Source organism: Mugil cephalus, chromosome 9 (assembly GCF_022458985.1).
Source record: "Mugil cephalus isolate CIBA_MC_2020 chromosome 9, CIBA_Mcephalus_1.1, whole genome shotgun sequence".
Classification (NCBI taxonomy): Eukaryota; Metazoa; Chordata; class Actinopteri; order Mugiliformes; family Mugilidae; genus Mugil; species Mugil cephalus.
In genome coordinates this window covers 12,540,059-12,567,500 of record NC_061778.1, presented here as the reverse complement: position 1 = coordinate 12,567,500, position 27,442 = coordinate 12,540,059, and the positions used below count along the sequence as shown (strand labels likewise).

At 42.2% G+C, this 27,442-nt stretch overlaps 3 protein-coding genes across 6 annotated transcripts in view; 2 read left to right on the top strand and 1 right to left on the bottom strand.

Moving 5' to 3' along the window:
• Positions 1 to 11,991, top strand: part of LOC125013927 (Down syndrome cell adhesion molecule-like protein 1 homolog) — an 88,686-nt gene extending 76,695 nt beyond the window's left edge. The window contains exons 22-35 of one of the 2 annotated variants that reach the window (XM_047594885.1): positions 252 to 405; positions 1,557 to 1,674; positions 1,835 to 1,998; positions 2,137 to 2,235; positions 3,780 to 3,968; positions 4,629 to 4,757; positions 4,848 to 5,006; positions 5,154 to 5,309; positions 5,392 to 5,422; positions 5,561 to 5,679; positions 5,820 to 5,933; positions 6,266 to 6,460; positions 6,574 to 6,882; positions 7,068 to 11,991. In XM_047594885.1, coding sequence (XP_047450841.1) covers positions 252 to 405; positions 1,557 to 1,674; positions 1,835 to 1,998; positions 2,137 to 2,235; positions 3,780 to 3,968; positions 4,629 to 4,757; positions 4,848 to 5,006; positions 5,154 to 5,309; positions 5,392 to 5,422; positions 5,561 to 5,679; positions 5,820 to 5,933; positions 6,266 to 6,460; positions 6,574 to 6,882; positions 7,068 to 7,654 — 2,523 coding nt within the window. In that variant the 3' untranslated portion in view covers positions 7,655 to 11,991. Of the gene's footprint in view, positions 1 to 251; positions 406 to 1,556; positions 1,675 to 1,834; positions 1,999 to 2,136; positions 2,236 to 3,779; positions 3,969 to 4,628; positions 4,758 to 4,847; positions 5,007 to 5,153; positions 5,310 to 5,391; positions 5,423 to 5,560; positions 5,680 to 5,819; positions 5,973 to 6,265; positions 6,461 to 6,573; positions 6,883 to 7,067 lie in introns of both variants that reach the window. The other variant, XM_047594883.1, reaches the window with a different exon arrangement.
• A 939-nt stretch (positions 11,992 to 12,930) lies between these two features.
• Positions 12,931 to 18,970, bottom strand: LOC125013941. 3 transcript variants are annotated; one of them, XM_047594905.1, is made up of 4 exons: positions 18,831 to 18,970; positions 15,071 to 15,184; positions 13,693 to 13,735; positions 12,931 to 13,529 (listed from the first exon to the last, which is right to left on the bottom strand). In XM_047594905.1, the coding sequence occupies exons 2-4, from the start codon at positions 15,140 to 15,142 to the stop codon at positions 13,330 to 13,332; spliced, it is 315 nt and encodes a 104-aa protein (XP_047450861.1). In that variant the 5' UTR covers positions 15,143 to 15,184; positions 18,831 to 18,970; the 3' UTR covers positions 12,931 to 13,329. The 3 variants fall into 3 exon arrangements, with proteins under 3 accessions (XP_047450861.1, XP_047450859.1, XP_047450860.1); XM_047594903.1 differs by lacking the exon at positions 18,831 to 18,970 and adding an exon at positions 15,593 to 15,913; XM_047594904.1 differs by lacking the exon at positions 18,831 to 18,970 and adding an exon at positions 15,593 to 15,893 and having other exon boundaries at positions 12,931 to 13,466.
• On the top strand, positions 18,834 to 26,255 carry si:dkey-202l22.6 (interferon-induced very large GTPase 1). Its single transcript, XM_047594886.1, has 3 exons — positions 18,834 to 18,971; positions 20,197 to 25,105; positions 25,196 to 26,255. Exons 1-3 carry the CDS (start codon positions 18,929 to 18,931, stop codon positions 25,338 to 25,340), a joined length of 5,097 nt encoding a protein of 1,698 aa, XP_047450842.1. The 5' UTR covers positions 18,834 to 18,928; the 3' UTR covers positions 25,341 to 26,255.
• Positions 26,256 to 27,442: the final 1,187 nt, after the last annotated feature.

Sequence of the window (27,442 nt, the reverse complement as noted above, 5' to 3'; positions counted from 1 at the left end):
TTCCACTGGTACAACATAGGAATTGCTGCACATTACAGTGATGCCCGCTCAAGCCAACATCATTCTGTCGGGACACTATAAATGACACTTTCGGGACATATATTTTGTAGATTTTATGAAATACAAGACCAAAAATTTGTGTGTTATGTTTTTGTTACTTACGTTTACCGTAAACCATGCACATGCATGTTAAATTGTTAATTTAGTGCATCAAAATCGTCAACATCTCCTCTCCTTTCCGCATTCCTCAGCTGCCAAGCGAGTATGAAGCCAACCCAGAGCTGCTGTTTTACCGAATCACCCACCTCAACCACCGGCAGCAGTACCTGATCTGGGCTGCAGCAGTCACCACTGCAGGCCGGGGCAACTTCAGCGATAAGGTCACTGTGGAGCCAGCAGCCAAAGGTGAGTTTCGCGATTGAGAGTTTGAATACCCAGCAAGCATGCAGAGACTGGCGGACAGCACAACAGTGTCCTTGTTTTCCCTTGTTTTCCTTGTTCTGTCTTTCTTCCACATCCATCCGCTCTCTCCTGGGAGCTGTTACTACAGAGATACTGTTAGAGTGACACGGTCTCGGTCACTTTCTCTTTAAATTGCATCCCTTTACTGTTGGTATTTCGTGCATCTGTGTGTGCCTCTGCCGGCAGTGACTTTACAGAGGTTTGCTATTGATTACAGAGTTCAGAGTGCACCAGATAAACTGCCCTCAGCCAGGAAAAGAAGAGAGAAAATGACACGACAGGAGCAGAGCTAACTAATGCGCAAGACAATAGACAATAGAGAGCCAGAGTGTTTAAGAAAATGAAGGTGGCAGTTAAATCAATAGGCTTTGGATTAAAAGACAGGAAGAATAAGGGAGTAAGAACCAACAGAGTGTTATCCTGTCCTTAGTTGTCTGGGCGCAAAGGTTTGTTAGTGTGTGCTCCTGTGGGTGTGTGCGTCAGCTGATCGGCCGCTGTAAAAGGCAGTGTCCTCCAGGCTTGCCCACTCAATATTTCATTCAACCTTAACATAAGTGCTCTAGAGCACTAGCATTAAGACGCCAAGCTTGAGAAAGAAAGAGAAACTGAGAGCGGGTGGGGGAGTCGCAGAGAATAAGAGGGTTATGTGCCTGAATAGATGGATATTCCTTTCATGTTCTCTCTCTTGCTCATTCTTTGTTGTATTTTATATTCTTATTCAAGCTCTATTATTTGCTGGACAATGTCACTTTTACCACAGATTTCTTTTCATAGTGTGAATCCCAGGTTGTACAATACACATGTCACAAGAATTCCAAACGGAGAAAAAAAAAAACCAAAGCAATTTATGTACATGGATGCCTTCAGACTTTCACGTTAATCATCACAATGTATTGATCCGATTCCGATTGTTTATTGGGTTTGTAAATAGTTTTCTTGACAGCAGCAAGATTATCTGATTGGTACATATTAATTAGGCTATTGCCCCCTGGTTTTATGGTCTGTTTGAGTCTTAACACAATTTGCTCTGATCTTTTTATTCAATCTCAGAGCGTTTATAAACCTTTCACTTTCCTCTCTTCCTTCTCCATCAGCGCCAGCAAAAATCCTGTCATTTGGGGGTACGGTGACTACTCCTTGGATGAAAGAGGTGCGACTGCCATGTAGCTCAGTAGGAGAACCTACACCTACTATAAAATGGACCAAAGACAGGTGAGAGTCCATCTCAGAAATGTTACATGATAGATAGATCTCATATAAGCAATCCATCTTAAAATAAAACTATGCGGCCCTCTAACACGAACCCTCCTATTGAGTTTAACATAACATTAAGTCAAATAACTATGTCCTCTTTTCCCCTCCTTTCTGTTAGTGAGGACACAGCCATTCCAGTGTCTCTAGATGGACAGCGTCTCATCCTGGCCAACGGGACGTTGGTGCTGCGCTCTGTCAAAGCTGAAGATTCTGGTTACTACACCTGCACGGCCACCAACACGCTGGGCTTCGACACGATTATCGTCAACCTTTTGGTACAAGGTGGGAAAAGGCAGACAAAGACACTTGCCAGCAGAGCGAGCTATTTACTGTAACAACGATGACATTTGGAAGTACAATCGATGCTGCTTTAAGTACAGGCTTTATTATGCAGCTTAACTCTTGGTGTCTCTTCCTCAGTCCCTCCCGACCAACCTCGTCTCACCGTCTCCACCACCTCCACCTCCTCGATCACTCTGGCCTGGATACCAGGAGACAACGGAGGTAGCTCTATCAGAGGTATGCTTCCCTATTGAACATAGTCTGTTTTCCTTTATGTCACTTTTTGTTTTTTGTCAAGTGTTGATCTTTACTGCCTGTCTTCGCTTCGTCCTTTCCTGACACACTGTTAATATGCATGCCGAACCCTTGTAGGGTGTCCTGCTTTGTTTGTTTCTCTGTTAACCGTCTGTCTGTTTGATTATCTGATTACTGGTGATGTGTGTGAGGATGCCCAATGTGTGTATGTGCCTGAATGGGCACATGTGCAAATGTAATTTCAGTTGTTCTCTCTTTCTTTGTCCGTGCTGTTTGTCGATGTGAGGGTGTTGCAGGCCCATCAGTGTGACGCCATGAAGCGCTAGTTTTGCAGTAGATGCAGTGAAAATGGGTTAATGTGTTCAAAAGCGGCTCAGTTTGAACCATCATACTGTACCGAGCACACGTAAGACCTTCCAAGACCAGACTGATTATAATATATTTGTGTCCTCATGTGTCATGTGAGAGACCATGCTGTCATTTACGCACAAGCATTGGGCACGGAAATGGGAAACATTGCAGTCTTTGGTGCACACACTGCGTGTTGGGGGTGCAGCTGTGTATTCAAATATGCGGCACCAACTCGTATTTTGCATACGTCATGCAGTGTCTCATATATCCTTGAAGCCTGTCTGTACATCTTGTATCTTTACCAGAATGCCTGCCTGTCTGTGAAGCCATCTGCACAGTGTCAGCTGAAGGCAGTGCTGAAGTTCCCCATCAACCATCTATTTTGCATTACTGCTGCAGTGGCGCCTGTAGATTATTTCCTTCCGGATGAAACACGCTAGTTAGGAAACTGCCTCCGTTGGTTATGGGGCCTTTTCGCAGATTGCGTTGAAATTAAAAATAATTCATGGTATCTGTTCTGCAACACCCTTGTTATTGGGTTGTTCTAGTCTGTTAAGGTGCTGTTCTGTACTGTCCTCTCTGCTATCTGCTATCTTCTGTTAGGTTCTGCTGTGCCCTCATCTGTTCTGTGACAGACAGAGGGTGACTACAAAACTTACAAAGCACTGCTCGATCTGCACACGTTAACCCTTCGCATGTTTTGGACTCCATTGCACCATCTGCGTGGAAGGAAAAAAAACAAAAAAGAGAGGATGGCACAAAGGCGCACAGTGAGGGAGACAACCATATATGCATAATTATATACAGGCAGAAGCAAAGACGCACAGAGGATTAGATGGAAAGTGTCTCAGAGCAGGAGGGAGCTGGCTCTTTGAGGCAGCTGATTATAAAAACAGTCACCATATTGCATGCCCTCATTTGCATAGATGCTCTGTCAGCGCCATCCCAGTCTTGGGGTTTGTAGGTAACTAATGGCGGCATAGACGGAGAGCAGCTAGACGGTCCTGAAACTGGTGCTCAACTGGGCGAGAGAAGTACAGTCTTATATTGCCATCTAGTGGACGGTAGAGGGAACAGCGTGACCAAGCTTATTAACATTGACGTTAAAGGGAGAATAACATGTAATAATAAGCAGAGATTTCTATTAATGTAAGTATGTCTTCCTTTGTTTGAAGGTTTTGTGCTGCAGTACTCTGTAGACAACACAGAGGAATGGAAGGATGTCTTCATCAGTTCAAGCGAGCGCTCCTTCAAATTGGACAACCTTCGCTGTGGAACCTGGTATAAGGTCAAGCTGGCTGCCAAGAACAGCGTTGGAGCCGGACGCATCAGTGAAATCATCGAGGCAAAGACCCACGGACGAGGTGAGAAGGTGGATAGGGAAAACGGCGTGGGTGGATAGGAGATGAAATGAACCTTCTTGTAAAAAGGAGAAGCACACGTCTAGCTCTATGTGATGGAAGAGAAATGAGAAAATCTCTGAAAGGCAAATTTCGCACACTAAAGCTCATCATAAGACCTCTGTGATGCATTCAGCAATAAACATTCATCCAACATTATCAGACCTTCAAACCTATTAACAATAATTCGTCCTTAAACCCTCATAAAAAGTCTTGTGAGATTGTAAATGTGAAAACGTTTCAGTTTTGTCAGTGGGTTCAAAGCTCATCTCTTTGTGTGTCACGCTTTGTACTCACAAAAGATCATGAAGATGTCCGACCTTTTTATAATCGCTTTTTTTGCTTTCGGACTGTGAAAATGCCCCATTTTGAAATACATAGCATCCGCATTCACTCACATTTACATTTTCCACGGCCTCAGATGACTACAACAACACATTTCCTTGTATCACACGTGTAATTAAATCAAATATTCTACATATTCTCCGTATTAATGGTTCTTATCAAATGACATCTAGAAATTGTGTGCATTCTTAAAATGCCTACTCCGCCGTTCAGTTCGTTCAGTTCCACAACAAAACATTAGTGATATGGACAGAATCAAGCTTCTGCTACTTTTCACAGAGCCCCAGTTCAACAAGGATCAGCCCGTCTTCACCCACATTAACTCCAGCCACGCCCGCCTTAACCTGCAGGGTTGGGCCAGCGGAGGCTGTCCAATCAGCGCCGTCACACTGGAGTTTAGGCCAAAAGGTGAGTCGTTCCTTTTCCATTTTTTTTCCAGCATGTATTGCTTTAAAATGAATGAATTAGACTTAACATCAGTGCGCGTACCTTGTGCAGGTACGTGGTCATGGCAGAGTGTGCGTACCAATGCCACCACAGATGTGTTCCTGGCAGAACTACGCGAGGCCACCTGGTACGAGCTGAAGATGAAAGCGTGTAACAGCGCAGGCTGTGGCAACCAGAGCTCCCAATTTGCAACACTGGACTATGATGGCAGTGAGTAAAATCCATAAAAATCTATATGTGTGTCATTCAATTTGTAGACCTGGCATTGCCTGTTGCTTTTAATAAAGAATTCGCTGTGCCTTAATATTGTCATGAAAAACCAGTAACTTAAAACCCTCTCTTCCTGGGTGGGCGCAGGCACAATTCCTCCAATTAAATCTCCCCTGGAAAAGAATGACGACGTCAAGAAGCTGTTTTCTATTGGCTGCCCTGTGATCTTAGTGACTCTCGGAGTCGCGCTGCTCTTCATAATTCGGAAGAAACGCAAAGAAAAGAGGCTGAAGAGACTAAGAGGTGAGAAGAGAAGGACACAAGTGGTAAGAATGGATTAGCAACAGTAGCAAACTTAATTTATCATATTCTATGTTCTCTCCAGATGCCAAAAGCCTGGCAGAGATGCTGATCAGGTGAGACTGGTTTTTAATATTCTGAAATATTTAATGTAGCTCGAATTTAGCTTCACAAATCCTCTTTTAGCATTTTTTTTTAAAAAAAACAACAAAAATCAAATGCCTATGTGTGCTTGCCTTATATCTCCGGTTTAGTAAAAACAACCGCAGCTTTGACACCCCAGTTAAAGGACCTCCTCAGGGCCCACGGTTACACATCGACATCCCCAGAGTGCAGCTGCTAATTGAGGACAAAGAAGGCATCAAGCAAATTGGTGAGAGGAAGATAGAGACAGACAGAGACTTGATGTGTGTTTGTGTTCACATGTCTGTGCAGAAAACTGGATCGGGTAATCATTATGTCAGGTGTGTTATACGCCACTGTGTTGACCCACAATGATCCTGTCTATCGCAGGTGAGGACAAGGCCACGATCCCGGTGACAGACACGGAGTTCAACCAGACTGGAAACCCTCAGAGCTTCTGCACCGGTGTCTCGGTCCATCACCCAGCCCTCATCCAGAACACAGGTCCTTTGATTGACATGTCTGACATCAGACCAGGAACCAGTATGTGCTCTCTCCTCCTCACTGCCCATTTTATCAGTATTCACCTCAGATAAACAATGTGGCGTAAATATAAACTAAAACCTATGCTCTGATTTCAATTAAATGTTAATAATCGATTGTGCTTATCACATATTACGTTTTTCCTGGACTGTTGAAGAAATGCTCTGTGCATCAGAATATTTAACACACCTTTTTTTTTTTTTTTGCAAATGCTTTTATGATTTTCCTGGCTGTAACAATCCTCTGTACATATGCGCATCTTTTTTCCGTTTCCCTCGTCCGTTTACCACCAGACCCAGTGTCGAGGAAGAGCGTTAAGTCAGCCCACAGCATCAGGAACCGTTACTCCAGTCAGTGGACTCTGACCAAGTGCCAGGCCTCAACGCCAGCCCGCACTCTCACCTCAGACTGGCGCACAGTTGGCTCCCAGCACGGCATCACCGTCACCGAGAGTGACAGCTACAGTGCCAGCCTCTCACAGGACACAGGTTGGTACATGGGTGAAATGATACAGCCTTTTAACTTGTACATATAATAAATTTTGCAGCATTTATCAACTTGAATAAAATGTCTTCGTCTTCCTTCTCTTTCTCTCCCGTAGATAAGGGGCGCAACAGCATGGTGTCGACAGAGAGCGCCTCCTCCACCTACGAGGAGCTGGCGAGAGCGTATGAGCACGCCAAGCTGGAAGAACACCTGCAACATGCCAAATTTGAGATTACAGAGTGCTTTATCTCAGACAGCTCCTCTGATCAGATGACCACGGGTACCAATGACAATGCAGACAGCATGACGTCTATGAGCACACCGTCCGAGCCCGGTATCTGCCGTTTCACTGCCTCGCCACCCAAACCACAAGATTACGACCGTGGCAAGAATGTAGCCGTGCCCATTCCACACCGCGCCAAGAGTAAGTGATTGCTGCTTAATATTATTCTTCCTTTAGCTTGATATTGACAGCAAAGGTTCAAAGTGGGTGTTTGCATACATCAGTATCAGCCGTTAGTGTGTGTTCTATGGGTGACAAAAATTTACAGTGTTACAGAGTTTACAGTGTGGAAAGTTACCAGTAACAATTCAACTTTTCTCTTACAGGTGATTACTGCAACTTACCCCTCTACATGAAGTCAGATCCTTTTTTCCGAAAGCAGTCAGAGCATCACGATCCATGCCCAGTGGTTCCACCACGTGAAGCCTCTATTCGTGGCCTGGCCCAACGGGCATACCACACCCAGGGCCGTCATGTGACTATGGACTCTGCAAAGCAGCAGGCCCTAACGATGGGCCACTCTGGCCTGTCCAACCTCACTTCCTCCGGGGCTTCCTCTGGAGGAGCAACAGGAGGTGGCGGTGGAGGTAGTGGGGGGCTGTCTGCTAGCTCCAGCAGCTCCACACTTCCCCAGAGGACTCTCACAATGCCCGGCTCCTCTGCCGCAGTGGCCCAGAGCGCAGCAGCGGCTGCCGCCGCCACCGCTGCAGCTTCCGGGGCATCATCATCCTCCGGTGGAGGTGGGGCAGTTGGGGCCACGGGAGGGACCCCTGGAGGTGCCTCCTCGTCTTCCTCCAAGATGGGAGGATCCAGAGACTCTCTCCTGGAGAGCAGCTCCTCGGGCTTAGGCAGACTACAGAAGCAGAGGGATGGAGGGGCAGGGGCCTACTCAAAGTCCTACACGCTGGTGTAGCCTGCCATCACCGCGGCCTGTCACTGTAACTCTTAACAGAATGCTGGTAAAGCCAGCGCTTTCCTGGAGCCTCTATGGGAAATCGGGGTGAGGAACATACACATTCACAGCTTACCCGTCAGTGCCTGCGCTGTGCCAGGCTGCAGGGGGGCTGGATGGGTTCCCATTGACACTATTGTATGAAGGGTTCAGAGGTGGGTCTCCACAGCACAGGGGTTTGCCTTTCTTTCTGCCTGATTGCTTTCTGTTATAATTGTGTCATTTCTCTCTCTTATTTCATCACCCAGGAAATCACTTTGCCAAAACATAAATGATTTATCTATTCACTCCATACTTTCATTTTCCGGCTAAGGACAAAGTACTTATGCACAAAATGCTTTCCACATGCACTGTCTTGTTTTCTGGATCAAGACAGTCTTAGAATGAACCAGATTGTGTGTTAAGGTTTCTAGGTTTTTAAATAAGTTACTTTTTTTTTTTTTTTTTTCTGGCCTCTGATGGGAAAGGAGCTCATATCACAGCATTGTGCCGTGGCAGGATGCTTTTACTGTATGCATAAACCACCAGCCTTGGTGCCACACCGGCTCCGAGAGGTTACTCCACCGTGGATTCATATGTTAGAGGCAGTGGGAGGACTGTCGTCTCAATATCAGTTTTGAGACAGGGGGAATCTTCTTATACATGCAATGGATGACACAGCGTAGTGGTCTTAATTGATGCTTTTACAAACAGACTCACAGCAGAGAAGAAAAATGTCGAGCATCGTCAAGTTGATGAATCTGAGCATTATTATTTTTTTTTCTCTCTCTCTCATCAGCTTCCTGTTTATTTTCAGATGATGGAAATATAATCACATGTGCACTAAGAAAACGTTAGAACGGATCCAAGTAACAACAGAGAATTTCACAAGCCTGCGTGTGCGTGCGTGTGGGTGTGGGTGTATATGTGTAAATATGTATGTATTCAAGTGGCAGGCACACACCAACAGTGGACCTTTTTAAAAATCAATCTGTATGCTGACTTCTCGGGCAGATGTCTGTGTCCAAACTGAACCCCTCCTCCCCCCCTCCCCCACTCCACTGTTGGGTTACACTGTTACACTATTTTGTAACCGTGAAAGGGGACGTGGGACAGTGGTGATGATGATGATGATGATGCTGACGATGAGACGCGATGATCCTGGTCCAGCATTTTTCAACTTTGTTTTATTAACTGTGATTGACAGTATGGTTTAGGAAATGAAAAACAGCTGCAGCGGGTTAAAGAGACAAGAGCAATTGCAGATGATATGAAATAGGTTCTTTGTTTTCTCTCTTTAGCTTCCTCACATTAAATAAGGAAGAGTCCTTTTTTATGATTCATCATGGTGCCACAATACCATAACTCCATTGTTTGATCTCATTTCCCCTGCACCCCCTATATCCCTTTCTGTCCCTTTTCCACCTTCACCTCTACCCACCCAGTCTCCCATCATATCCATACACCATCACTGTGACCTGCTGCTAGCGTACCGGCTAGCCAAAAAGACAAGACACACTGAGAGAAGAGGTCTAATATGCACAGACGGGCAGAAAAGCTATTTGACGTTCAGCTGGCAACTTGAATGGAGCAACGAGTTGTAAACATACAGCAAATCTATAGAGATGTATAAGAAAAGATCTTACTTGTGTGATGTTAAATTTATGAACGTACGGTGACTTTTAAGATCAGAGCGATCGAGTGTTAGTAGGATTTGAAGTCGAGTAGCAGAGAGGTACAATTTTGCTTCAGAATTAAGTGGTCTTCAAAACTAAAAGAAGTCTTTTTAAGTCCCTCCACCTCACTGAAATTGATTTTAGCTTTATGCATGGTACTGTATCTCTTTTGTTTCTTTTCTTCATTTCTTCTCCCAAAGCTTAATCCCATAACAAAGATCGTTCCAAAAAAAAGAAAAGAAGAGTTGCTCCAAATGTATTGCGATGGCAATACATAACATCAGGGCTCTCGCAATAGAAAAAAAAAAGAAAAAAAAAGATATCATATATGTTTGTTTTCAAAAGTATGTACATATATATTTCTATTCAAATATATAGCAAATATATGAATATTGAAAAAAAACAGAGAAATATAAAAAGCCGTTCTAATTGAAAATATATATAAAAGATCACAAGACAATCGCTCAGAGTGAAAAGTAAAAGAAGAAAACGAAGAGGGAAGCTTAAACGGGTAGCACAACCATGGACAGAAGATCTCGGAGAGAAAGGAAGCGGTGTGCAAGAAAGTTAAATGGTGAAACTGAAGTTTGAGGAATGATCCAACGACTCCCTTGTGATTTTGTAAATGTTCCGACTGCGGCGCCTGTGCGGCAGGTGGCAGCCGGAAGGACAAGCACAGTAAAGTCAAAAATATAGTGTGAGATTGTGTCGCTGGTTAACTGTGGTCTATGGCTCAGTGCAGAAAGTGTGGTGTTGAAAAAGAAAACAGTAAAACAAGGTCAGACTATACAGTAAGTGAGCCTCTTGTATTATGTTGTATTGTACCTTCCAAAGGTGTGTTCACAAACTCAATGCCATTACCTATAATGAATGAAGACACGCAGACCGACAAGTGTCTCTGTTTCTTATCTGTGTCACGACAAGTCTGCCACAGACTCCCATGACTGTGGCCCAATGAACATACAACACGGTAAAAATTAAACCTGCTAATAAATGTATCCATGCTCCTTTTTATTTTAAAACTACAAAGCATAGACATGTATTTGGTTTTCATTGCTGATGATTCATTTTGGCCTTTGTGTTCCAAGTTATGCAAATACTTGTCTTCAGAAAAAAAGAAAAAAAAAAACTTTAGGAATGGGGCAGACCTGTTTTTGCAACCAAAAACAGGAGCTTCCTCACTCCAGTTGTATGGATATTGGTTGGAGTGACGAAATAAACCATCCGTCCAACCTGATTTCCCCGGTTCTTCAGGTGAAGTTGATTCCACTGCACAACACTGATCTTCTGTCGGTTTGTTCAAAGCAAATGTCTGTCTTTAAAGGAAACTCCACCAGGGATTCTGTGTCCATTATAAACCAGCAATGTTTCCAGAAAAGAAATGAGGATTTGATTTGTTTTTTTTTTGCAAAATATACACTAATATAGAAGTATTTGGTGAGCGTTTTCATATTTTTTATCTTCTAAAATATTAGAAAGGTCCAAATTGTACTTTTTAGTTGTGAGGATCCTCCTGCTACTATGAAAGCTATAAATCAAACAACATTGATAGTTGCCTTCAAGAGCAAATTGCAAACCACACTACTAAAGTGTGAACTGCAAACCATACTGTAGTATAATATTAACTGGCTTAATGAAGGAAACCCGAAAAAATGAAACAAGCTTAAAGTGATTTTTTGTAAATATGTGTGTGTCATTGTAGACTTAAGAATTTACTCCCAAAAATCAAATGACACAGACTTTTTTTTATTCGTACTGATCCCAGCTAATTTCTTGGCCTAGTGTCTAGTGTCAACTTTTCTTTCTTTGGTGGATTTTTCCTTAAAGTGCAACATTCTTTCAAACGGACACATGCCTGTGTTTGCAAGGCCAACTTCACACGTTCCACTTTCCCCAACCTTTTCCCATATCCGCCAACCAATCAGAACCCCCCCCCCCCTCCCCCGCCGCCCCCCGTCCTCACTGTACCCGTTAGCCCACCTATACAGCATAATTTCTAGTCCATAATTGCAGACTTGTGTACATAGGAAAGTGTTTTGTATAAATGAGTACTATTTTCGACATCTTCACTAGAAACCAGGGCACAATGTAAACTTTGAACTAAAGTTATTGTAATGAAACAGAAGAGGACTTAATGAAAAACTATAGAATTATACAGACACTGCTTTATCTTGATTTATGGACCAGTTAAAACATGTCTGAGTGGACCATGCATAGTAAACAATATTGTTTTCTTCTTTTACAGGGCATTTAGTTGAGTTGTCTCCTTTTTTATATTATTATTTTTTATTTTTAAGTTTTTACTTTGTCACAAGTTGCTTGATTTGAAGATTTTTTATTTTTTTTTTTGAAGATTATTCCACCGCTTGAGGGAGGGGCAGCCGCACTGCATGTTCTGAAAATTTTGCTGGTTATAAAAGAAACAGGGACATGGTGAATTGAACACTTTAAAAAGGGGGGTTAACGAAAACATTTTAAAAATCTAGGGGTTGTTCCTTAAACTTTTATGGGGAAACGTTGCTTCAATTTGCAAATGCTTGTGTTTAACTCTACATTTTTTTCTATGAAATCAAACAAAAAAAAAACGGGAAAAAAGAGTACTCAACACCTTGTGCAATAAAGCTATCTTTTTATAAACTGCGATGACTTTGTTCATTCTTTCAGCGCCGTTCAGTGCCTAACATTGACTGCACAAGCCTTTGCTGTAATTAGGGCATGGGGAGGACTAGCCTGACTTGTCTATGAAAGAGTTTGACTCTTTAGTCCCTTTGCGACCCTGCTGAGAACATGCCTTATGGGAACTTTTTCTTCTGACGGAAAGAAGTTCAAATGAAATGTGGTAAGAGTAAATTTCAGAAGAATGAGGGCACTGGTGGCAGTGAGACATCCTGTAAATCCAAATTAATAATCACTATATTGGAGTGGAACAAGACACGATATTACAAAAAGATGCCCAAATGATACCGAAACTGTCTCACAAGGTGAGTGGAAAGGGGTCTTTAAAAGGTCTTATTGAAATTCAACAAACGATAACTATTCAACAGCTGTGCAGGACCTTAAACTGACATTTAATTTCTTTGAAGATTCAGGTTAACCACAGAGGCCCACACTTGACGCATGAGAAAAAGATATTAAATTGGGGGCTCGAAATACTTATTATATTATTATTATTATATACTTTTTTTCAGCTCTTATCAATTCTCTCAAATCAGCAGGTTTTTATATTAAAATGTACTTTCCCCCATGCCAGTTTTGCTTAGTTGCTGGCTGTTGTTTGTCTTTTTGTGATGTGATGGTTCATTATCTTTGACTAATGAATGAATTAATAAATGATGAATTTATTCGAATTTGAGCACTATGTCTTCATATATAAAATTAAAGTATTATTAAAAAAAAAGAAAGAAAGAAAACGGCAGCAACATGCATGGTGGCTTTTAAAGCCTGTCGTCATTCAGTTAGTGTGGTTCATGAGTCAATCAGAACACTTGAGGGCAATGTGCTGCAGCGAAAAGTCCCCAGTCCCCATTAATTTATTGAAATTGTTTCCTGAAATTTTGACATGATGGCTTCTGAAAGGACCAGAAAGTTGAGACAGGATTTTATTGTTTGTTTTCCATGTTTATATACTTAAAATAATGGTCATTTAAACATTACAGCACACACTCCGTCGCACACAGTCAGCCATCACAGCAAACACATCAAAACTATTAACTGGAGATGAACAATACAACCACATGAAAGTTTAAATAGGGCAATACAAGCAGTGTTTGAGATGTAGGCTATTGCTGTATGGTATTTTCATATTATGCGGCACTGACCCTGTGAGTGCTACTAACTTTGAATTTATGTACAGTTGCGTATGAGTGTACAGGTGCGTTTGTATGTCAGCACAGAGTTCATGTAGCCTTTGGTGGATCCACCTGCTTCCTGCTGTCTGTCAGACTCGCTGCACCTGTATCACCACCGTCCCTCTTTGTCCGTCTACTTGCCGTTCTTCTGTTTCTTTTCTTGGAACTTCCTGAAGTGGCTCTGGATGGTGGAGGCGGCCTTCTCGACTTCAACGGGGCTGAGCGGGGGCGCGGCGTGCGCGGTGCATGTCCCATTGCTGGCATTGGAGTCTGAGCACGACAGGACACATGGTATAGCCAGAGAGGCTGAGGTAATAGCCATGTAGACATACTCTGTAGCAATGATTGAGTTCAAACACACAGTTTGCACATTAGCCTCTCTTCAAGCGGGCTATTTTTCTGATCAAGGTTTAATTCAGTTGGATTTCATAGTCATTCAAATCAAACTCGGAAAAATAGCCTGCGTTTCACTTAGAAATGTAACCGGGATACTTACTCTTTCTATACACGCCTATGCTGTTCCTTCTGAGGCCATCAAACTGCAAATAAAAAGTGAAAAGCTGTGTGTTAGAAGAGGCCAACACACACACACGCCCACACACGCACACGCCCACACACACTGGCGTCAGTTACTGATCAAGGCCGAGATTTATCAGTGTGACAGATCTGGAACTTAGCTGAGGCATTGTTCACATACCTCTGACAGCAGAAAATCAGACTCATGCAGATAGTCACTCGTGTGCTTTTGTCAGCTTCTCAAACTGTACAGAATGTGCTGCACGTAAGGGACAAATGTGCAACGTACATGTGAGACTGCACCTGTGTGTGTGTGTGTCCTTTCTATCTGCAGTTAGAATAATGACCTCAAACACAAATCCCCTTGATTAGGATTACAGCTCAAGCAGAGCAATGGCAGGGGAACCAGCGGCTGAGGACCGGACCAGCTTAGCATGCTTACCCGCCAGTTTGGCTATGTGCCCTCATTCAATCCCGCACACCTGCTCAGTGACCTTGTTAGTGAGGTCTACTCTCTGCTTTGACCAAAGAAGTTAAATTGAATTTAAGCTGCGGCTGGTTTCTCTGCCTCTTCGTCCATTTTGTCACGTCCCCGCTTCTTCTTTTTCCGTCTGTGCGTTCTCTCTTCTTCTCATCTCAGTAACTGTGCTCTCGGCTAACCGCCGAATTCCTCCTTTCTGCATTAGCGCATTAGCTGCATGTCTTCCTGTGTTTGTGGTCAGACGTAACCTTGAAAAAAAAAAGCGCAAGAAACCTACAGGCAGCTAAACTGGACTGTTGTATATGCGGGGGGGGGGGGGGGGGGGGGGGGGGGGTCACTTTGGACTGCTGCATGTTGCATCTTTGTTGGTGAATCTGTAGTAAAAGCCTGAGGAATAATGACATAACCATGACATTGTGGGTAGTGTTGATAGGTGCAACAATTTGTTGAATAATGTCCAACTAGCCAAAAGGCCTCCGATCTATAAATCACATTCTTCTGCTTGTATGTGCAGTCCTCCTCTAAAGACGTCAGAGCTTTACCAGCTTTAACCCTCACATGCTGAGTCAAGAGTGACTGCTGAACTTTCCACATGCTCCGCCTTTCTCCAACAGGAGATGAGAGAATTTAATTAATAAGCAGGTATTCCATCCACTCAAGCAGGGGACTTTTGAATTGCAGAAATGAGCGACTTGTTTACCACCAATGTTCCTGTGAAAGCAGTGACACTCTGTGACAAAGAACGAAAGATGTGGCTAAAGAGCATAACTCGTGTGCAGAATGCCGTGTGCCGTATGCAGGATGAGACGGTTTTCTGTGTAAGAAATCGTTTGTCTTGGTAAGCTACCGCACTTCCCCCCCACTGAGTTCAACTAACCTCGTCAGCTTTGCTGCTCCTCCGACTGTGCGACACAGAATGCACCTGCCAAGGCAAAGGCTGAGACACCATATAAGGCAGAGGCTCCTGTTGTCGTGCAAATCTTACTGCTATCTGAAAGTAAAAAAAATAATAATGATTGAAAAAAAAAAAAAAATGGTTTAGATGTGCAGATGTGTGGTTGAAAGTAGTCATCAAGCATGACTGCATTACCCACTACCCTCTACGCTTAACCGCCTGTTTTTCACTGTGGTGCAAGCAGTTATTTTAAACACTAGCCTCAATGCTGCACACTACAAGGTTGCATTTGGAAGCTGCTCATCTTATACTTGTTCAAAGCAGACAACCCTTTGGGTAAGTATGAGACACAACGATGGCTAGATTATAAGGCCACACACCTCCCAACAAACATTTTTTAGCAGAGAACTAGACACTTTACTCACAAACTAAACTGTAAAATCCTGATAGCCTGATAAATCAACAGTCCTGTGTGTAAGCCATTCATCATTAAAGTCAGCTTACCGATTCTACAACTCTGACCATCATGTACATCGCTGTCAGCATGGTGACCAACATCTTGACCACTATTCTTTTAGAGTCTCTAGTAATCCTTAATGTTCTCCTCGGTTTCCAATTGCTTTCTTCTGCCCCGCTGAAGGAAAGTTAAGTCCACACGAGCATCAGCCCGGGCAATCAGGGATGTAATGCAGCAAGGGCTGCTCAGCTGAACACAGCGTCGAGACTGTCCACTCACACGAGTCACTCAGGTACACGCAAACACACACGACTGATTCTCACAGTCCCGGACACACGAGGGTAAGACTACTAAAGAGCTTTGCACGACAGAAATAGAGGAGCAGTAATCTTTTCCTCTGCACACCATTTATCCCTCAGGTGTGCCTGCGCCTTTCCAGGAGTTGCAGCAGATAAGCTTTGTTTTTTGTAGGACTGAAAAATAAACCTTTTTGATAATTTATTATTTATTATAAATACCTTTATTCTTCTTGTTGTAGCTTGCGCAACAAGGCATTCTTTGAGTGGCATTAATACAGAATAACTAATGTTTTTTTTTTTTTTAAGTTTTATCTACAATTAATTAGTCTTAACAGGGCCATAATTAGGTGGCCTTTTATCCTATTTACTTGGTAATGATGTTCTTTTAATTACGGTCAACTTCCAGATGCCCCTCGGTCTGTCTGTCTGTCTGTCTTTCTGTCTACCTGCCTGCCTGTTTATCTGTCTGTCTGTGAGTCTGTCTGATTTGTTATATAAAAGTAAATAAAAAAAATAAAAAAAGTTTTAAATAACACAGGTAATCCATTAATAAATGCTGCTTGGGTTGTTAATAAGATTAGTCCAGAGCCTCTGCCTCTAAACAAACCTAAATCAATCAATCAGAGGGATTTTTCCACAATCCAAAGACCCAAATGCTGTCTCATCGGTTTTAACTTGGACCATCAACGTAACCTACAACTTATAGACCTAGAGAGATTTACCCACATATACTGTAGATTTTGGTAGGAGAAGGGTAGGAGAAAAAATGAACGTCTGTTTTTCAGATTGACATCTAATTGACTGATGACGATTTTCAATACGTTTGTAGCCATAGGCAGAAAGCTCTGTGCACTGTGCATAAAAGTTAATAACGTTTGTTGTACTTCGGTTTTCAGTTATTTAAAAATTACAAGTCAGCATTGTCTGACAAAAGGTCAGCACTAGTCTGTGCAGTCATCCGCTACCCTGGGCCCTATCACCCAAACAAGTCCATAAAGGACATGGTGGCAGGGAGGGTACACCTTCTGATAGCACTGAGAAGAAGTTGGCTGCTGAATTCTAACATGGCTTAGAGAGCTTCGGAAGTGACCACTGACATTGAAGGCCGGTCCCTTTCACCCCAGGAGACCATGTACAAGTTTCTGATTTCTATTTTGAAAAATATGCATGCTAGGTTTTCTAAAATTATACCTTAGGCTACATCAATTACCTCTTTTGTGATTCTGGGACAATTTTAGACAGGTAGAACGAGATACAGGAAAAAAGGACAAAATCACATTGATTATTCTTTTTAATCCTGCAGCATCTGAGCAGAGAGGAATTGTTGCCGTTTGTCGTCATCAACGTTGCACAGTGTGACTGTATCTGTTGATCATCTGTTCACTCTTAAACCTTGGAGCCATTTGCTTTTCTGTATAATGGAACATGACCAAATACATCTTAAGATGCGATCGCCAGAGTAAAACTGTTACGACACAAGTTGTACCACACAGGTTTCTAGGAAAAGAACTCCTGCATAAGGCTACAGAGTCCAGGTCGTAGCGAGCAGAACCGGCTTTCTATGAATATAGGGGAGCATCAGTATGCCAGTTATTTCCTTATCATAATCAGATAGACCTATATCCGAAAGATCACACATGACTAAGGGGTGTGTGTGCGTCATTGTCTGGAGCCTTGCCTCTGAAGCCTCCAGACCAATGATAATCCTCTGGGCAAGCGTCTGCGCGTGTGTTTCACTTGTCTGCTGAATGACACTCAACACCGCTATCGAGACTGAGCATCAAGTTTGTAATGTGAAGAATTCTCACATAATCACCAGTGGCATTTGTTTACTCTTGGCTATGTGTTCCTCACTGTGGGCGGTGGTGGGTGTGAATGATAAATGGCCATTTTGTACTTGTGGAAGAGCAAGAATGTGTGTTATCACTGAGCAGACAGGTATAAGAGCTCTCCTGAGTTGAAACTGATCACATTTGATGGACTTCCTTTACAGAGCAATTCTATGAGATGGAATAGGTAAGGACATTACTAATGTTACAATGATATATTGCTTTTTGTCTTTGAGGAGCGATTGCATTGCATTTAGGCAGCTCTGAGAACAGCAGGTTCAGTTAGCAAATAAAATACAAGATTATCAGTCTGAGCGGACAATAATCTTATTATTCATTTGTATTTTTTGCATGAGATTCGTAGAAGATATTGTTGAAATACAAAATAGCTACAAATTAAACTGCAGTGCGCGGCATTATACAAGTGTGTAATAATTAGTCAACATTGATCAGAACTGATTGCTTGCTAAATTAATTGCTGACTTTCTTACAAATGCTCAGGCTAATTCATTTGTACTTACTTAGTGTTACCAACCACAGAGCTCAATTTTCCATCTAACCACCACAATTACATTAGAGTGTTTATGTCTACTATACGACTTCTGTAGATCGGAACTGATGTATTTTATGGTAAGCTATACCAATTACATTTTAATGTCTTCCTTAATTATACCAGCCATATGTCCTACAGTACAATATCGAAGTGCTCACAACTGGACAGTATAACCAAACACAAATCTAAACAAAAATCCATTTTGTCACAGAACTTTAAGCTGTGAAATTGCCGAACTATAAAGGTATTTGCTTCGGTGTTGAGCTATCAGGTGTGCTTTATCTTTCTGACAGTTTGCTGATCTGAGGAGGGGCTGTTAAATCAGCATATCATGTTTCGTTTGTCACAGATCGGATTTTATCGCGTTGTGAAAAGCAAAATGAAACAGAGAGAGTTATGCTTCAGTGAAGCAATTCAGGAAGACAGAAGTCAAAACAGACCAGTCTTTCTCCGTTCTTCCCGCATTGAGCCATTCTCTGAGAGAACACATATTCTCTTTATCGTAGGTTTTCACATTTGCAGTTTGGTATTAGGCCAAAGATACTTGTGCCTATGTTGTACTGCATGGTCTATGTAATGTAATGTAATGTTTATTTTTACTCACAGGGTTCCAGTAAATTCACCTCACTGCTGATGATGTGGCTGGCCAGGGAAGAAAAACATATCTAAAGCAGAAAGCAGAGTCACTCAGCAAGATTCATCATGTCAGTCAAACTTTCCAAGAAGCTGAGCAGCAAGAAAAAAAGTATGTTTCTTTCCTTGTTTTTTTTTTTTTTTTTTTTTTTAGAAGTTATGGCGTCAGCATGATTTACTTTAAAAGAAAAACTGACTTATTTATACCAATTTATGGCTAGTAACACTACACAGAACAAAGAAATGTGTTTTTTCACAAGAAGACATACCTTTAATTAACATTAGTGGTAAAAAAAAAAAAAAGTGTGATATCTAAAGGGCAATCTGAGCTAAAAAGGGAAATATGACTAGGTATTTTGTTGTTTCTGATAATGACGTTTGCAGTTCTCCAGACAAATCAGCAGCACCTTGGGAAATGTTGCTGCGGCAACCAGGGTTTTATACCCTAACAAATGTGTCTGCGCTTCCCCTATATCTCAACTACCAAAGTAAAACAATGTGACTAATAATGGCAATTGTGTGCAGAACAATTACAAGAAAAAATATTGGCTAATGCGTCACGTCATGTCCTGTGAGGTCTGTTTATACCATTAAGGAATGCAGAATTTAATTCGGCCTGACAGCTACAAAATTCTCCGGTGACTGTTCTGGCTTTGGAAACAAAGTGAGCTAAACCTTTAATAGCAAGGGAGATGTGCTTGAATTTACTGAACGTTTTAATGTGTTTACTCATTAATGAAAATTGGGTAGATGGCAGGAAGTATAAATTCAAGGGGCACCAAGGGTAGGCCGGTTTAAGGGAACTATTGCTGTTTTTATTTCAGATTTAGCCAAGATCCTCCATCCTGAGCTGAAATGAAATGAGTAATTAGTTTCAGAGAATATGTGCTTTTGTTAATGGAACATCAACATAGGTTTGGAAATTCGAAAAGATGTGAAAATCGTACAGAATATTTTATATAATTTAAAAGTCAAGTGTTGTTATACATTACGTTCAATTCTTATAAAATGTAACTTATACATAACATTTTGAACCACTAGTCCTGTGTGTAGGATTTAGTGGCATCTAGTGGCGAGGCTGGCATTTGCAACCCACTAAATCCTTATCCCTTCCGAGCTTCACACAGTGGTTGCCAAAGAAGGTGTTTGGCTTGTCCTTCTAGCCTATAGAAACATGGTTAACACCTTGCCAGAGATCTCACTCTTATGTAGATGTGAAGAAAGCTAATTTAAAACTAAGATACAACTATTTCTAATACTATCTAAAAGCCAACCTAGTGAGATAAAAGTGTAGCTCGTACACAGCCTAAATGATTGCTGTGTTTTTGTCAAACCAGAACCTGCAAAGGACAATGCACAGACAGAGATCCTACGTAAGCTCGGCCTGGATGCACCACTGGACCCAGCATCTATCTTAGACATCAGTACTTGGACTCTGGAGATTGGAACTCCTCTAGAGCCCAAGGATTTACCGAAAGCTTTCCTACAACGTCTTTGGCTGCTTGATCAAGATGCTCGGAGTCCTTTCTGTCAACCTCCATGTGATGTTCCTAACAATGACAACACCTCACCTGAGGAGACACCCATTGGTTTTGAAGGAGACAGCCAGTGTATCGTCAACCCCCTTGATCTAGTTACAGGTGTCTATATGTCTGCCAACACTTTCCTTCAGCAGGAGATGGCTATGCGCATGGTGCAGTGTCAGTTTGCTGTGCCTCTGGTCCTTCCAAACACAGATCCGGAGGAACCCAGTCGCTTCCTTCTTTGGCCTTTAAGAGGTGTTGTGAGCCAGTGGATGTCCCACTCTCCAGAAAAAAATTATAGAGTCGAAGAGGGGGATTTGGCAAGTACATGCATGTCAATGGTATCATGCGTAAAGCTTGGCCATTGCAGTGTATCTAAGTCCAAGGTGCTAAATCATGTCCTAAATGGACTCAGACCACACAATGAAACATTTCTCCACAGGGGGGTGGGTGGAGGGCAGGTGCCTCGAAGACTTGCAAATGGCTTAGTAGAGATTAGATGGTGTTTACCCACTGGAGATATCACCAAAGATATTTTCCCTGTCCCTGTGGTCATCTCTAATCTACGAGGAGATGCCAGTGCCCATGAGATGTGTTTCCGTCTTCTATGTCAAGCATCCTCAGCTCTGGTTATTTTCTGTGGTGATCTCAGGGAGAAAGACAAACAGCTTCTTGTATCCTGCAAAGACATGGCAAGCAAGCTCATATTGATTGACCTTTCAGACACAGAGGTTAATGAGAAAAGAGTTGTGGGTTTTGTTGGTCAGAACCTTGAAGGGCACATGGGACTTCCTGAAGGATCTGTGCTTCCATGGAATGGTTTGAGTGAGGAGGAACTGGCGTATAATTTGTGTGATACCCTGAAAAACCTGTTACCAGACAGACTGAAACCTGTTACACTTGAGGCTGCAGAAAAAATAGCACTGGAGTTAGGCCTAAATGTGGATGAAGGCGCTGTCTGTAAAAAGGCTATGGCTACAGTGGAGGACATGTTGAAAGGTTTAGATGAGGGATCTTCTGAGTTCAGACTGAGACAGCTTCCTTTGCAGGGGGTTTTGTGGAGAAAACTGGCAGAACTAGAAAAAGAGGAGAGTAAACAGAAAAAAGAAGGAAAGGAATCAGATACCCAACTGCAAACAGAAAAGAAAGACATCATGGCCGAGTTATGCAGTTACAGGATGACCTCAGCTATGAAAATCTTCACTGATGCTCTTTACACGACAGATAAAGCAGAGAGGACTTACTTCCTTAGTTGGCTCAAACTGAGGCTTCGGCAAATGCAAACTGAAAAACAAAACAGTCCACAAGAGCTGGTCACAAATCTGCAGACAGAAAGAGAAAATGGCATGCCTGAACATTTGGATGAGGTTGAAAACCTAGATGACAGTGATAGTTTCTGCACAGATTCATCACTTGAGGAGGAAACTGAAGAGCAGCCTGCAAATACAGAACTGCAAGGTTCTGAGCAACAATGTGAAATCAGCCAAGAGTTACAGAATATTTTACCATCTACAGAAGAGAACACAGAACCACGGAGAGAACACGAGTTGCTAAATGGGGCATCAAATGAAAAGGGTGAAGAAATTATTGAAGACAATGTCTGTTTTCAAGAGAGGATTTCACATCCAGCCTCTGAGAGTCAGAATTTAGAATCTGGAGAAAATGGCACTTTTTGCCACCAAGGGCAACAGCTAGATGAACCAGACTTGACTTCTTCAAGCGAACAACAAATGTACAGAGACGATTCGTTAGAAGAACAGGTACCTACATGTTCACAGATGCTTGAACCTGACCCCTCCTCATTGGGTCTTGAGCACTTTTTGCGTGAAATGGGCCTGATTTTTGAGCTAACACACATCAGCCCAGGCAGTGGGAGCCACAATGTGTTGCGTTTTCCTAGCTTAGCTGCCGACCTTCTTCTCTATGGGATTCCACTTGAATTAATGGATGGAGAATCCTCTAATATCCCCACCAGCTGGCTGGGTTGTGTCTTTGCAGAGCTCAAACGCCGCCTACCTCAAGAACAGTGCAGGACTCGAGTGCTGACAAACCTTGGTGTGCATCATTCCAGGAATGCTGAGGTTCTTTCAACATTATTTGGAGTGACATTCCCTGAAGGGAGAAAAAGATCCACTCGAGGTCTGTACATGATTGTTCTGTGTCTTCCTGATAATCTTCGAAAGGACATGGAGTGTGATTTCCTGTTGTTAATTGATGTAGAAGGTCTCTGCTCATTCCCACAAGACAGCGAAAGCAATACACTCCTCCACGACAATGAGATGGCCACTGTTGCAGCAGGAGTGAGTGATATTTTACTTCAGAACATTTCTTCACATGGTGGTTATGAGTTTGAAACAAACTTCACTGTTATGGTCAATGCTCTCCTTCGCACCAAAGAATGTGGAAATGTGCCTGTTTGCCAACTCCTGTCCCAGGATGAAGGACTCAACAGCATTTTGCAAGTCTCACAGCTAAAGCGGGTTTCCAATATGCTTCAGACTGAGACTAAGGATGGAGAAACTACCAGTGATGAAAACCATTATCCAAAAACCACAAGCTGCGTCACCTGTGTCAATTGGCCTTGGTCCATTACATCCCTCTCAGAACCAGTTGATACACAGTACAGTAAGGCTATCTTAAAACTTAAGGAAAACCTGTTTGGGGCTTTGAAAGTGTGTGCAGATAATCCCAAAGCTTCAGGCCTGCCTGAATTTATGAAACATCTGTCTGATGTTTGGGATTCAGTGAAAGCAGATTCATTCTCCATTAGCCTTCAAAATACTGACATAGCTTTAGCATTTTCTCTGTTATGCACAGAATTTTCCCAGTGGGAGGATAGTTTCCTGGAAAACACAGAAAACTGGCTAATGGGGGCAACACAGAAAATTTTTGCTGAGAAGGCAAAAGCTTTGGATGCTGCAACCCAAAATGAGTATCTGAGTGAACTGAAGAATGAAGCTAGAGAAGAAGTAAAAGCTGGGGTGAGCAAAGTCAGGTCAAAACTTGAGGCCTATTTGGCAAAAGATGCTGCTCTTAAAAGCAACACAGAAACATTCAGGCCAGTCCTACTGTGTTATATGGACAGCCTCCAGGATAGAGTGACTGAAGCAATACTACAAAGGTTGGAGACAGTCAATGAGAGCCATTGTTCTTCCTCACAGATGAAAAAATTTGAGACCTTGCTGGATGAAGAACAAGAGTCCAAGTTGTATGCACTGGCAGAAACAAGCAAGGCAACTAAAATGCTCTTACAAGACACGGAGCTGGAAGAGGAGTTTGAGGGTGTGTGGAGTAAGACATTGTCCAACTTTGACTTCAGGCCTTCTGAAACAGAAGATATTACTGCAAGAGTGACAGAGGTTCTGAAACAGAATCTAATCAGCTGTGGCCACCAAAAACACATTAAAAAGCTTGAAGACATTGGCCAAACCCAGACATCCAAATTCCAAGTTTATGATGAGCATTTTGGATACCGCAGCAGATTAAAACACATGTTTGAAGACAACAATAGACAACAGAGATTAGAAGCTCAACAGTTGGCATACAAAATCATAGAAGAATACAATCAGTTTGTGGAAGATAAATGTAGCTTACCAGCAGATTTCTCCGACAGTTACATTACCGAACTTTTAGAAAATGTTGAAAAAGCTTTGAAGGAGAAACCCATGGAAATCAAATCAGCCTTTGAAGTCGATCTGAAAGTTCATCTCTGTGCCAATGCATGCAAAGACTTCCAAAAACTTCATGACCGCTATGCTAAAGATAGAGAACTTTTGAGATGGATTACTACGAGAAAGGATATGTACTCAGCGGAGTTTATCTACAACTTCAGGAAGAGAGACCAGTGCCAGAGGGTGGCCCAAGCCTTCAGCTCCATGGTCATCAAACCCACAGTTTTGGACTACATCCATAAACCCCTGGGGATGCTCATTGTGGATGAGATCCAGGCCAAAGCTCAACAGTATCAGTCCCCACGAGCTTTCCACCAAAGCTTGCTGGAGGAGCTGATTAAAGATGACCAATTTGAAAGCTTTTTGGAATATTTGCTTTCCTATGACAACTTTAGACTGAAAAAGATCCAGGACACGGTGGTGGATCACCTCTCTGAATCAACAAATTTGGGTAAACAGAGGCAGCAGAGGCTTGGCGAAATTGTCGGAAAGATTTCAGCAGCTGTGAGCCAAGCAGCAGAAGGTACCAATGGAGTGCTGAGAGATACAAAACCACTGCTTGAGAGTGTGTGTCTCACTTTACAGAGTGATGGGGATGTTGATGTCAACAGAGAGTCTCTGACTGGACCACTATTCAGTATCACCACAGAATGGGATTGTTTTGTGAAACATTTAATGGAGTTACTGGCAACAATGAGACTGGATCTTTTCCAGGAGTTTTCCCAGAATGTCGATATCAGTCAGCTTCTTGAGTACCTTCCAGATCAGCCCCACGACTGCCTTTTTAACAGAGTGAAGGGATGTGACAAGAAATGTCCTCTGTGCGGAGCCCCTTGTGAGGAGGAGGAGATGGGACATGTGGTTCACAAGGCCTTGCTACATCGACCCAAAGGCTTGCTGCCTAATGACTCCTCTTCTCTGTCCTGTATCACTGGCCCAGAAAACACAACTCAGGATATATCCATGAAATGCCAGGACCTCCATTCTCTCTACCCAGACTGGAGCATTTCCCCCGATGACCCAAACTGCCAAAAGGCCTCTGCTTACTGGAGGTACTGTGTTGTCTATTAAGACTTTGCAAATAACTGTGCTAATTATTATTAATCCTGAAGCAAATTCACAAAATATTCTTTCATTTACAGGTATGTGTTGGCAAGGTTTGGCGAGAGGTTCTCCAATGCCTTCAACCAGGAGAAAGTAAAGATTCCTGAAGAGTGGAGGAATATTACTCAGGAGGAGGCCTTAGACAGTCTGAACGAGGCCCTCCTCACCAGACAGAGTGGCTAAGAAATTGTATTCATTGAGCCTGGAATTTGTGGTACTTTAAATTTCCAGACTCTAACTTCACCTGAATGCCACAGTGCTTTATTTTGCATGTTGTTTTTACAGTTCTGCATGTGACCCTGGCATTTTTGGATCAGATTCAACTCTCATTAATCCAGAACACTGATTTAGATGATTATTTTCTTTTACTTATTTCATTTATAGTTATGTGTGCCTTATATAAAATTGTCGTTTTATATTAACCTCTTGTGACCCAACTTTCTTTGATTGTTTCCACTATCAAACAGTGGGAAAGGGTACTACCTAGTTTTGAAGAGAACTTTTTTGTGGCCATTTAAACCTCTGTCGTTTAGAAAGTACTATGCCCTGAAATTTACAGAATCAACATATATTAAATCTCTTTCTGTTACTTCATATTCAGAAAGTGATTTCTAATATTGAAATCTTTGTTTGGCACGCATACCATGTATGTCAATGGTATCATGCTTAAAGCTTGGCCGTTGCAGTGTGTCTAAGCCCAAGGTGCCAAACCATGTCCTAAATGGACAGAACACACAGTGAAACATTTCTCCACAGAGGGATGGGTGGAGGGCAGGTGCCTCGAAGACTTGCAAACGGCTTGATAGAGATTGGATGGTGTTTACCCACTGGAGATATCACCAGAGATATTTGGTGATTTAAACCTTTGTCATTTAGTTTATATTCAGAAGGTGATTTATAATATTGAAATCTTTGTTTGCTTTTTGTTGTATGAAAAAATATACATTTTAATGTTATGGTATTTATGTTGTACTGTTTTATAATGCATACATTAATTAATTGTTTGCACCACACACTTTTTTTCTGATGTCAAGTGTGCTAAAGATTTTTCATTCAAATATTCTACACTAAAATTAAATTTTTATCTGTTTAACTCTTTATTGACTTTATTGAGTAAATGGTGCACACCGCATTTGGCTCCTTGGCCGGTCAAGAAAACATTACCTTACTAATAGTACTAGACAGTTTATTAACCCTACTCAACATAAATGAAATGAAAGATGAAGGATGAATGAAGCAGAAGGAAAATGAAATCCACAAGAGGGCAATGCAGGATGGAGGAATCACTGATAGTTCACTGAGATGAGGGGCTCGCTGGTATTATAAATCTACACCTCAAACCTAATCTGCTATCCCTTGTGGTACTACAGTATCCATTCATTTGTCTGTTGATCCATCTATTCTGCTTGGAGAGGACCTTTACAGCTCTTCTTTTGTCATGCCTGGCAGCTGAAATTTGCTCTGGAGGACCTGGGAGTCCCAAAACCGCTTTCGCTCGTAACCTTCTCTTCTCCTCAGTGCTTTGCAATAAGGGGTTGCTGTCTTTCAAGAAAAAGGTCAGAGATGTCTACGTTTTATTTGTTCAGTTCAATAATTGATGTTTTTAAAGTGTTTTAAGGCTTTTCTTTTACCTCAATTTGTGTCAAAATAGATCCATCCTTTATTAATGAATGAATACAAACATAAGTGTTATTAACCCATTATTGTTGTTAGTATGTCAGTGCTGGAGATAGTGACTTGGCATTTGTTCCTGAAATTTATGGCTATGAAATAAGAAATGAGTATTTCCTTCACAAAACCAACTGTGATGGGACATTATTCTGTACATCAGAGGAGAAGTCAAGTTGACAAAGGTTCACATCGGTTGCTGTTGTCACCTGGAAAACACACACAATAAAACTATTTTTTCATGCAAATTATTGACAGAAAACACCAAATATTATTTTTACGCATGAATGACCTCTCCCAGTTGTTTGTGTTATGATGAATAATCACAGTATGGGACAACCTGCCTTGCAGCCAAATGGGGAAAACAAAGCTTTAAACCCAGCAGTGTGCCATGAGCAGCAAATTTACTGACCAGCATGAGGCAAAGTTTGTTTCATTGTATCTAGTGGATCGATTAAGCCCTCTATGTGCCGTCTTGAAAACAGAAGAAAAACCAGGACTGGGAGTTGGACTTTTATGCCGTAGCAAGCATGCGTCATGGCCCAGATGGATAAAGGGGGTAACCATCCAGGAGGCTGTGACAAGAGATCGTGTAGTGATGCAGCATGCAGGTCAAA

Bases quoted from the DNA above. Each gene is read 5' to 3' on its own strand.
- LOC125013941 (XM_047594903.1), bottom strand. From the start codon at position 15,646: ATGTTGGTCACCATGCTGACAGCGATGTACATGATGGTCAGAGTTGTA. The intron at 15,185-15,592 runs GTAAGCTGACTT...TTTTACTTTCAG, and splicing joins TGGTCAGAGTTGTAGAATCG to ATAGCAGTAAGATTTGCACG. The intron at 13,736-15,070 runs GTTAGTTGAACT...TTTTATTTGCAG, and splicing joins GGAGCAGCAAAGCTGACGAG to TTTGATGGCCTCAGAAGGAA.
- si:dkey-202l22.6 (XM_047594886.1), top strand. From the start codon at position 18,929: ATGTCAGTCAAACTTTCCAAGAAGCTGAGCAGCAAGAAAAAAA. The intron at 18,972-20,196 runs GTATGTTTCTTT...TTGTCAAACCAG, and splicing joins GCTGAGCAGCAAGAAAAAAA to AACCTGCAAAGGACAATGCA. The intron at 25,106-25,195 runs GTACTGTGTTGT...TTTCATTTACAG, and splicing joins AAGGCCTCTGCTTACTGGAG to GTATGTGTTGGCAAGGTTTG.